Below are 12177 nucleotides of genomic sequence, written 5' to 3'. Positions count from 1 at the left end.
GAGGGAATTAAATTTGAGGCCTAGTATTTAGGCGCTGGGTCACCGGTATGGATTTAGTGACAGAATTAGACTTGGAAATACACAGTAGCGTGTGTGTGAAGTTATTCTGAATGACCCTATGTGCACCTTCAATATTATATACCCTTTTTGGGATAGATTTCAAATAGCTCTGATATAGCAGGAACCACTAAATTATGAAATTGCTAAATTGGGAATTGTACTTCAACCCAGAACAAGAAATGTGCTTTGACGGACACTAAATAACTTCCCAGCTACACAGGACAACGGTAACGAGAGATTTAGAGGGATTTAAATTTGAGGCCTAGTATTTAGGCGCTGGGTGACAGGTATGGGTTTAGTGACAGAATTAGACTTGGAAATACACAGTAGCGGGTGTGTGTGAAGTTATTCTGAATGACCCTATGTGCACCTTCAATATTATATACCCTTTTAGGGATAGATTTCAAATAGCTCTGATATAGCAGAAACCACTAAATTATGAAATTGCTAAATTGGGAATTGTACTTCAACCCAGAACAAAAAATGTGCTTTGACGGACACTAAATATCTTGCCCAGCAACAACAGTACAGCGGTGGGTAACGAGAGATTTAGAGGGAATTAAATTTGAGGCCTAGTATTTAGGCGCTGGGTCACCGGTATGGATTTAGTGACAGAATTAGACTTGGAAATACACAGTAGCGGGTGTGTGTGAAGTTACTCTGAATGACCCTATGTGCACCTTCAATATTATATACCCTTTTTGGGATAGATTTCAAATAGCTCTGATATAGCAGGAACCACTAAATTATGAAATTGCTAAATTGGGAATTGTACTTCAACCCAGAACAAGAAATGTGCTTTGAACGGACACTAAATAACTCTCCCAGCTACACAGGACAACGGTAACGAGAGATTTAGCTGGATATAAATTTGAGGCCTAGTATTTAGGCGCTGGGTGACAGGTATGGGTTTAGTGACAGAATTAGACTTGGAAATACACAGTAGCGGGTGTGTGTGAAGTTATTCTGAATGACCCTATGTGCACCTTCAATATTATATACCCTTTTAGGGATAGATTTCAAATAGCTCTGATATAGCAGAAACCACTAAATTATGAAATTGCTAAATTGGGAATTGTACTTCAACCCAGAACAAAAAATGTGCTTTGACGGACACTAAATATCTTGCCCAGCAACAACAGTACAGCGGTGGGTAACGAGAGATTTAGAGGGAATTAAATTTGAGGCCTAGTATTTAGGCGCTGGGTCACCGGTATGGATTTAGTGACAGAATTAGACTTGGAAATACACAGTAGCGGGTGTGTGTGAAGTTACTCTGAATGACCCTATGTGCACCTTCAATATTATATACCCTTTTTGGGATAGATTTCAAAGAGCTCTGATATAGCAGGAACCACTAAATTATGAAATTGCTAAATTGGGAATTGTATTTCAACCCAGAACAAGAAATGTGCTTGAACGGACACTAAATAACTCGCCCAGCTACAGCACTAGGGACAGATTTAGCTGGATATAAATTTGAGGCCTAGTATTTAGGCGCTGGGTGACCGGTATGGATTTAGTGACAGAATTAGACTGGGATATGGCCAAAAAATGAACAGACTATTGCTGGTTAAATGCACTTGGTGTGACAGCTTCACCCTGATGTAGGCTTTAGCCAAAAAACAACCACACCATTGAGGGTTAAATGCACTTGGTGACAGGCGCAGCTTGCCCCTGATTTTGTATATGGCCAAAAAATGAACAGACTATTGCTGGTTAAATGCACTTGGTGTGACAGCTTCACCCTGATGTAGGCTTTAGCCAAAAAACAACCACACCATTGAGGGTTAAATGCACTTGGTGACAGGCGCAGCTTGCCCCTGATTTTGTATATGGCCAAAAAATGAACAGACTATTGCTGGTTAAATGCACTTGGTGTGACAGCTTCACCCTGATGTAGGCTTTAGCCAAAAAACAACCACACCATTGAGGGTTAAATGCACTTGGTGACAGGCGCAGCTTGCCCCTGATTTTGTATATGGCCAAAAAATGAACAGACTATTGCTGGTTAAATGCACTTGGTGTGACAGCTTCACCCTGATGTAGGCTTTAGCCAAAAAACAACCACACCATTGAGGGTTAAATGCACTTGGTGACAGGCGCAGCTTGCCCCTGATTTTGTATATGGCCAAAAAATGAACAGACTATTGCTGGTTAAATGCACTTGGTGTGACAGCTTCACCCTGATGTAGGCTTTAGCCAAAAAACAACCACACCATTGAGGGTTAAATGCACTTGGTCGCAGCTTGTGCTGGCGCACCACAAGACACAAAATGGCCGCCGATCACCCCAGAAAAATGAGACTGACAAACGGTCTGTGCAGCCTAAAAACAGTGAGCAATTGAGGATCAGCAGCTCAATGATCCACAGCTGCAGATCGATCAGTTAATCAAGTCCTTTGGAGGAGTTAATCTGCCTAATCTCGCCCTACTGTCGCAGCCGCAACCTCTCCCTACGCTAATCAGAGCAGAGTGACGGGCGGCGCTATGTGACTCCAGCTTAAATAGAGGCTGGGTCACATGGTGCTCTGGCCAATCACAGCCATGCCAATAGTAGGCATGGCTGTGATGGCCTCTTGGGGCAAGTAGTATGACGCTTGTTGATTGGCTGCTTTGCAGCCTTTCAAAAAGCGCCAAGAAAGCGTCACAAAAGCGCGAAGAAAGCGACGAACACCGAACCCGAACCCGGACTTTTACGAAAATGTCCGGGTTCGGGTCCGTGTCACGGACACCCCAAAATTCGGTACGAACCCGAACTATACAGTTCGAGTTCGCTCATCCCTATTCTTTAGCCCATACTAACTGCACATATAACTGGGAGATATCATCGGATATGATTTCATCTCCTTGTGTGGGCACTTGATGGAAAATTAGATAAACACAGAAGATCAAAGATAATCCCGGACAAAGTGGGGAAAATCAGAGCAGATGAAGAAATATAAAAACATTCAGCAAGAAATGAATTTATAACATTTGATGTAGGAGGAGACATAGAAGAAAATGTAGAAGTGAGTGGACTTCTGTGAGAAGTAAGCTTGATTAGATCATTCCCATCATGTGTGTTACAGTAATGGGCAGATGATCACCATTGAGCTGTATGTCTCTTCACATTCTAGTCCCAAATAACAGAAGTAGTCTAGATTAACCGCCTGCACGTCCACTGTCAGGACTTCATCCAATTTTGGTGTGTCTGGCCAAGTTGGCTGACAGTCTCACAAGCACCAACTGTACTCGTAGCACTAGGTCTATTTTTGGTATGAGCTTAATCCTTCTACACACATGAAACTAAACACAGGCCCAGATTTACTAATGTGCCTAGAATCTCTCTAAAGAGTGGCACAAGTTGGTGAAATTTGCTGCAATGTGGCAGAACTAGGTTTTTTTTTTTTCAAAATGTTCCAGCTTGTTTGTGGTTTTGTCAGAAAGGTGTATGAATTAAAATGTGCTATTTTGCACCAATATTGAACCACAATTCTGGCATAAAATTCTTTCTCAAAGTAAGCCAACCGATACTTGGTATAAAGTCCTAGAAGAGTGTCTGTCCCTTCACCAGATTTATCATCCAGGCTGAGCCCCTGTCTAAGCTTACACCATCTATAGGGTTAGTAAATCTGCCCCACAGTGTTTTCAACAGAGACATATCATTATTAGTAACTACGTTTAAAAAGAACAAATTAATCACTGAAAATCCATAGATTTTTTAATAAAATCTATTTTTATGTTTACTGTGTATTGTAGGTTATCGCCCCTGAAGAGATTGTGGATCCCAACGTAGATGAACACTCAGTCATGACCTATCTGTCCCAGTTCCCCAAAGCAAAGCTGAAGCCTGGAGCACCTCTTCGATCTAAGCAGCTGCATCCTAAGAAAGCCAATGCTTATGGTCCAGGTATGGGAATTATGTGTTACCGGTGCTTTTCTAAATTCTATATTAACCATTATTTTCACACAATATTGGAGACATCAAACTGTTTTCTTTAATTATTCATATTAGAGGTGGATTTTTGATCACTTTTTGAAATAGACCCCTTGTGTTAGTAGCTAAGGGTTAAAGTGGGAAATCAGGTAGCCCCCGCAGTTCTTCTTCAGCTGGCTCTCTTCGTGTAACACGATGTCTGGGTGAGCTCATGCTCTCAGTCCGCTCTGCTCCATCTCTACTTGGCAGCATCACGATTGTTACAATATGTTGATCTGTAGCAGTAAAACTGCCTGCTGCCAAAACTCCCAAATGTGGACAATTAGGAGACAGGCAAGACCAAAACACAAGCTCCGATGAGGCCTTATTGAGACCCAGCATCGCCATGCCTTTCTGCAGAGGAAGGGATGAGAACACAGCTAGATCAGCGCTACAGCTCCTGAAACATCCTTAAAATATAGTGGAATACAAAGATAATGTTCCACACAGAAGCTTACACATCACTACATGTACATCTGCATGTAAAGATTAACTAGCGTAAAGAAAAACTGGCTTCGCTGCTCATAGCAAACAACCAGATTCCACCTTTTAATTTCCAACGGAGCTCTAGAAAAGAAAGGTGGACTCTGGTTACTATGGGCAATTAAGCCAGTTCTACTTTACACCAGTTTTGATAAGTCTCTACACCAGTTTTCTGTGTCTTGCTACACTATTTCAAGTTATATGTACTATTTAAGAACATTGATGTTTGCTGTACACATTTTACAGGACTATTGTTTTGCTGTCCAGCAAAGCTGTTGCTCCTGTTAGGGCTCCTGGTCGTTGGAGAATAACACATATCCAATGTACAGAGATTATAGAAATGTTACGACCATATTGTATGTCTGTGTGCCTACAATTTATGAGAAATAAATGGCGGCACCCTCTAATTTTGCCATATATACCCTATAGAAGCTTTATTTCTAGGATAGAACATGGAAGACACACATGAGGTCTCATGAGTGAAGTCCATGAACCACTAAGTGCTCTAGGTGATTAAATGCTTGACTTTGTCTTTATGATCCACTGCTACAATGGTATATCTTTCCAGGTATTGAACCTCACGGAAACATGGTTTTGAAGCCCGCCTTTTTCACAGTGGAGACCATTGAAGCTGGTCTTGGAGAAGTGCTGGTTTATGTAGAAGATCCTGAGGGGCACACTGAAGAGGTGAAGACTTAATACTTTCATTGTGGTCTACTCATGGACAAACTACTACTACTAATAATGATATTAAGCACTTAACATCCGCCCATAGGATATAAACGTCCTATGGGTGGATGTTTAACTTTGAATGGACGTTCTGGAAAGTCTATTCACAGATCGCAGCTGCACGCTAATTGTGCAGCTGCAGAGCAGGTTGCCTGCTGTCAGTGAAAGCAGGGCAACCCAGAGAGAAGGCAAGGACAGTTCCCAGGTGTCCCTGCCTTCTGGATCACTGCATACACAGCGCTCAACAAGCCCTGTGTATACAGATCAGGAAGCGCTATGCCGGGGCCGGGAGAGTGCATGAGCTGTCAGCCCCAGTTACAGGAGAAATCAATAGTGAAAAAATAAAGTCAAATGTCCCCTAAAGGTCTTAGGGACACAGAGTGTTAAAAAAAAAAGTGTTTTATAAAAAAAAAGTTTCACATGTATAAAAAAAAGAATTCCCCAATTTGGTAATTTAAAAAATAGGATTTTTTAAAATGAAATAGACATATTTGGTATTGCTGCGTCCGTGACAGACGGCACTATAAGTATATCACATGATCCATCCTGTCCGATAAACACCATAAAAAATAACAAATAAAAACGGTGTCAAAAAAAGCAATTTTTGTCACCTTTACATCACAAAAAGTGCAACACGAAGTGATCAAAAAGGCATATGTCCCACAAAATGGTACCAATAAAGCAGTAACCTCATTCCGCAAAAAATGAGCCCCTACATAAGAAAATCGCAAAAAAAAATAAAAAATATATAGCTCTCAGGACATGGAGACATTAAAACATAATTTCTTGCTTCAAAAATGCTATTATTGTGTTAAAGTGAAATAAAAAAAAAAGTAGACATATTAGGTATAGCCGCGTCCGTAACAACCATCTCTATAAAAATATCACATGACCCCACCCCTCAGGTGACTGCCGTAAAATAAATATAATAGAAACAGTGCCACAAAAAAGCAATTTTTCGTCACCTTACATCACAAAAAGTGTAATAGCAAGCGATCAAAAAGTAATATGCACCCCAAAATAGTGCCAATCAAACAGTCATCTCATCCCTACCAAAGACAATCACCCAAAAAATAAAAAGACTATGACTCTCAGAATATGGAGACACTAAAATATCATTATTTTTATATTATTATGTAAAACTTAAATAAATAAAAGAAAGTAGACATATTAGGTATTGCCAGATCCGTAACGACCAGCCCAATAAAAATATCACATGTCCTAACCCCATAGGTGAACACTGTCAATTTTCTTTAATAAAAACTGTGCTAAAAAACACTTTTTTGTCACCTTACATCACTAAAAGTGAAACACCAAGCGATCAAAAAGGCGTATGCCCCCCAAAATAGTACCAATCTAACAGTCACCTCGATAAAATGAGCCCCTACATAAGACAATCACACACAAAAAAAAAAAAAATACTATGGCTCTCAAAATATAGAGACACTAAAATATCTAAATAAAAAAGTATACATATTAGGTATCACCGCTTCCGTAAGAACCTGCTCTATAAAAATATCACATGACCTAACCTCTCAGGTGAACGCCGTAAAAAATAAAAATAAAAACGGTGTCAAAAAAGCCATTTTTTGTCACCTTACATCACAGAAAGTGTAATAGCAAGCGATCAAAAAGTCATATGCACCCCAAAATAGTACCATTTAAACCGTCATCTCATCCTGCATAAATTATACCCTACCTAAGACAATCGCCAAGAAAATAAAAAAAAACTATGGCTCTCAGACTATGGAGACACTAAAAGGATTTTTTTGTTTCAAAAATTATATTATTGTGTAAAAATGCTTTATTATGTAAAACTGAAACAAACAACCAAAAAAAGTTGTCATATTTGGTATTGTCGCGTCCGTAACAACCTGCTCTATAAAAATAGCACAAAATCTAACCTGTCAGATGAACATTGTAAATAACAAAAAATTAAAACTGTTCCAAAACAGCTATTTTTTGTTACCTTGCCTCACGAATAGTAAAATATAGAGCAACCAAAAATCATATGTACCCTAAAATAGTACCAACAAAACTGCCACCTTATCCTGGAGTTTCCAAAATGGGGTAATTTTTGGGGAGTTTCTACTTCAGGGGTGCATCAGGGGGGGCTTCAAATGTGACATAGTGTCAAAAAACCAGTCCAGCTAAATCTGCCTTCCAAAAACCACATGGCACTCCTTTCATTTTGTGCCCTACCGTGTGCCCGTACAGCAGTTTATGGCCACATATGGGGTGTTTCTGTAAACTACAGAATTAGGGAAATAAATATTCAGTTTTGTTTGGCTGTTAACACTTGCTTTGTTACTGTAAAAACAGATTAAAATGGAAAATTTGCCAAAAAAGTGAAATTCAGAAATTTAATCTCCATTTTCAATTAGTTCTTGTGGAACACCTAAAAAGTTAACAACATTTGTAAAATGAGTTTCTACTCCAGGGGGTCTTCAAAATCTGCCTTCCAAAAACTATATGGCGTTCCTTTCCTTCTGCGGCCTGCATTTTGGCCATACAGCAGTTTACAACCACATATGGGGTGTTTCTATAAACTACAGAATCAGGGCAATAAATATTGAGTTTTGTTTGGCTCTTAACCCTTGCTTTGTTAGCGGAAAAAAAATATTAAAATGGAAAATTTGCCAAAAAAGTTTAATTCTGACATTTAATCTCCATTTTCATTTAATTATTGTGGAACAACTAAAGGGTTAAGAACATTTGTAAAATCAGTTTTGAATACCTTGAGGGGTTTAGTTTCTAAAATGGGGTCATTTTGGGGTGGTTTCTATTATGTAAGCCTCACAAAGTAACTTTAGACCTGAACTGGTCCTTAAAAAGTGGGTTTTGGATATTTTCAGAAAAATTTCAAGATTTGCTTTTAAACTTCTAAGCCTTCTAATCAAAAAATAAAATGACATTCACAAAAGGATCCAAACATGAAGTAGACGTATGGGGAATGTAAAGTAATAACTATTTTTGGAGGTATTACTATCGATTATAAAAGTTGAGAAATAGAAATTTTGAATTTTTTCCAAATTTTGGGTAAATTTGGTATTCTTTCTATAATTAAAAATTTCATTTTTTGACTCAATTTTACCACTGTCATGAAGTACAATATGTGACGAGAAAACTATCTCAGAATGGCCTGGATAAGTAAATGCGTTTTAAAGTTATTACCACATAAAGTGACACATGTCTGATTTGCAAAAAATGGCTCTGATTGGAAGTGGGAAATGGCCCAGATGTAAAGTGGTTAAATAAAAATAATGTTAATCAGATTTGCTTTCTGAAAAATATCTCAAGAAATAATAAAGAGATGGCCATGCTTAACCTGTAATCGTACTATCTTGTTTAAATGAGTGCTGCTGACATTCAGCAGATGTGTTTCCTTTCCTATCTCTTAATCTATATGTCTTTTAACAGGCCAAAGTTATCCCCAACAATGACAAGAAAAGAACATATTCAGTCAGCTATGTGCCAAAAGTGGCAGGCCTCCACAAGGTAGGACACAAATCTATGAGGGCTTCTTGTAAGGGTCTATTCACACGTCCGTTGTTTGTTTCCTGATCTGTTCCGTTTTTTGCTGAACAGATCTGGACCAGATCTGAACCCATTCATTTTCAATGGGTCCTGAAAAAAAACGGACAGCACAATGTCAGATTTTTTTTCAGGACCCATTGAAAATGAATGGGTCCAGATCTGGTCCAGATCTGTTCAGCAAAAAACGGAACAGATCAGGAAAGAAACAACGGACGTGTGAATGGACCCTAAATGTAATAGTCACTACTTTTCTGGGTATGAAGAATATTCTGAACCCTATATTAGGTTTCTTATATTCTGGCACTATATTGATTTTATTCTGTATCAGTTTATAATAAATATTTCTCAACCCTTGTACGATAAGGTATAAAAAATTCTACTATGGTATACCCCAATTTAGGGAAAGGAAAAAAATTGTAATTCTCAAAATGTGTTAACTGCTTTATTTTACCTTATGCCAAGTGTCCTTAGGCAGTTTTAATTCAGTTTTCCATCCCATCCAGTGCTTTTTTCCCAGGAGCCTCAAAGTTTCAAAGAGCTCTAAAAGCAATGTATAGAACATATCTTTTAATTTTCTTTATTTTACACTTAAGTCTGTTAACTCAGATTGAATTTGACTTGGATTTCAGTGCCGAACCCCACATCAATTCTCATGACAATCTGTCCCCAATAATACGTGGGAATGGGGTTTACATGAATAATCCATTTGGATCCCCAAGGATTAGCCTATTAATGACAATTGGTCTTATCCTCTTGAAACTCTGCAGACTCTACATCCATAGTAGAAATTGGAGGGTCAGCCTTAGACACAAATATACATTAGATTATTATCCCACAAGTGAACATAGCCTAAATGTTCAGATAATCATCTATTGGAACTATGGTATGTGCACATTTATAAGCAAGGACCCTGATTTTGTCCTTTAATCTATAGGTCACGGTGTTATTTGCTGGTCAGAACATCAACAAGAGTCCATTTGACGTCAATGTAGCCATGGCACTTGGAGACGCTAACAAGGTTACAGCACGAGGACCCGGTCTGGAACCTGTGGGAAATGTTGCGAACAAGCCTACGTATTTTGATATCTACACTGCAGGTTAATGTCACCAAAATGATAATTTTAGTAGACAGTAATTAATCACAATAAATGTAACTTGTATAGTAAAGGAATAGTTTAACATATTGGGTAAATTATTATATGGATTTGTAATAGATACATTGTCTACCTTCTTTCCTTAGGTGCTGGGTCTGGTGATGTTGGTGTGGTCATCGTTGATCCCCAGAATCGTCATGACACAGTGGAAGTTATTCTGGAAGATAAAGGTGATAATATCTATCGCTGCACTTACAGACCTAATATGGAGGGACCTCACAAGGTCTTCATTAACTTCGCTGGAGCTCAGATTCCCAAATGTCCACATGTTGTTAACATAGCAGAAGGTAAGCTGATATCATCTGAGAAATCATTGTGGAGAACAAATATCCATGTCCTGTGTCATCACACTTCATGTTCTAAATTATTCTAATTGTTCTACATGATTGTTTTTATGTCATACATCATATTCTTCTTTTTCTAACAGTATTCACTCTCCTCACTTAAAAACCGATTAACCAGCTTCTTTTTTCCAACCATTCATCAAAGACCTGTTGACTATGCATATAAGTAATATGATTATGAGCTCCATTTTACATGTTTTCGGTCATAATGTTAGATATATTAGAGATGTGCAAGTATGACTTTAGATGCAGTTATCAGTGACACAATAACTTGCATTGTCTTACCTTGCTACTGAACTCATGGAGACAACTCTTTTTTAAATGCTTTCATCTATTACAAGGAAAATGTATGGCCAGTCATGGCTTCCCCCAGAGAAGACAGTTGACTGATTGGTGCTAGAAAAGTCAGACTTGAAGCAAATAGTTTAATAGGGTTTGTCCTTGGGCAGGGGCATAGCTAAAGGCTCATGGGCCCTGGTGCAAGAGTTCAGCTTGGGCCCCCCTTCCCTCAAAACTTTGTGCTGCATGAGGCAAAAATTTAAACTGCACTCCCCCTCCTCCATACTAAATTTTTAACCTAACCCAGGCTCGGACTGGCCCACAGGGGTACAGGGGAATCCCCCGGTGGGCCCCTGAGCAAGGTGGGCCCCTAGTCTCCCACCCCCTGCACAAGTGGCACATAACACAGTAGGCTTACTGCACTACATACATATATTCAATGTACAGCACCTCAACCAGCCTATGTTCATATAAAAAACTTGTTAGATTATTTATTATATCTCAATGTGTCCGTACTGTGGGCCCCCAAAATAAATTTTACTGGTGGGCCTTAGGTACCTCAGTCCGACACTGACCAAACCCCTTCTGTCCAGCCAGAGGTGTAACTTGCATACACTTTCTGTAATACCAGTGTCTTCTTATGTGGCACAAGGGTCTTTGGGCCCCTCAGGCTCCTGGGCCCGGTAGCGACTGTTCCCTCTGCACCCCCAATAGCTACGCCCCTGTCCTTGGAAGAAATCCCATCAAGGCTAAGTTCACATGTTGTGAATTGCTTGCCAATTTGGGGTACAGATTCTGCACCAAATTAAAGAACAATACACAATACAATACAAGTCTAAAGGATTTTCCAATCTCCGTCTACATGCTACAGATTTTTTACTCAGATTGGACTTTCAAATCCACATGAAGGCCCCTTTTCTTGTCTTTTTCTTTTTCACACGTTTTTTACAGATTTTTTAAATTAACTTTAATAATGTTTAAATCAGCAATTAAATATGCAACTGACCAGTTTTACTTGCGGCTTTGGTGCAGATTTCATCTACAACAAATCAGTAACATGCAAACTGAAAGGGGTTATTCCATGATCCATATAAAAATCATATAGTATATGACAGTCTCTTTCTAAGAAGCTAAGAACCAGAATCTTAGAACCAGCCTGACATGGATCCAGAGATTTCCCCGTTCATTGCTCCAATTTCTCTGCTAGATTCTCAGGGGCATGCACTTTCTACTGCAGCTGGTGGCAGTTTAAGGTTGGAACTGAATATGTGAGCAGGACAGAGAAATTAGAAAAAGAGCAAACAGCAGGTGGCGCTATACAGATAGATTATAGTGAATAGCTTAGAGGCTGTGCTAAATTTTTATTTTCTTGCAAATACAGAAGTATTCAGATCCAGGTGCTGGTTTGAAAAACTTAGAATATTTTTTGTGGCACCACCCCTTTAACAATAAACATCCTTCCACTTTTAACCACAGTTCACCATATATGTATATCTGCATACACACTTGAAAAGGTTAGCAAGTTCTGTATTTTACAGGTCTATAACAATTCTGAGATTTTTCTTGTATTTTTTTTTCCTGTTAGATAAAAATATATATTTTTTTTAATTCAAAACAACAGCTTAGCCCTTAGG

At 38.9% G+C, this 12177-nt stretch overlaps 1 protein-coding gene across 2 annotated transcripts in view; it reads left to right on the top strand.

The window, feature by feature from the left end:
- FLNC (filamin C) overlaps positions 1–12177 on the top strand; it is a 79803-nt gene that overhangs the window by 40214 nt on the left and 27412 nt on the right. For both annotated transcript variants that reach the window (XM_044279951.1, XM_044279950.1), the window contains exons 4-8: positions 3801–3951; positions 5069–5187; positions 8650–8727; positions 9701–9863; positions 10007–10207. In XM_044279951.1, coding sequence (XP_044135886.1) covers positions 3801–3951; positions 5069–5187; positions 8650–8727; positions 9701–9863; positions 10007–10207 — 712 coding nt within the window. The remainder of the gene's footprint in view (positions 1–3800; positions 3952–5068; positions 5188–8649; positions 8728–9700; positions 9864–10006; positions 10208–12177) is intronic.

Source organism: Bufo gargarizans, chromosome 2 (genome assembly GCF_014858855.1).
Source record: "Bufo gargarizans isolate SCDJY-AF-19 chromosome 2, ASM1485885v1, whole genome shotgun sequence".
NCBI classification, from domain to species: Eukaryota; Metazoa; Chordata; class Amphibia; order Anura; family Bufonidae; genus Bufo; species Bufo gargarizans.
Note: the sequence above shows the minus strand (reverse complement) of the source record. Positions and strands in the feature narration are given on the sequence as shown.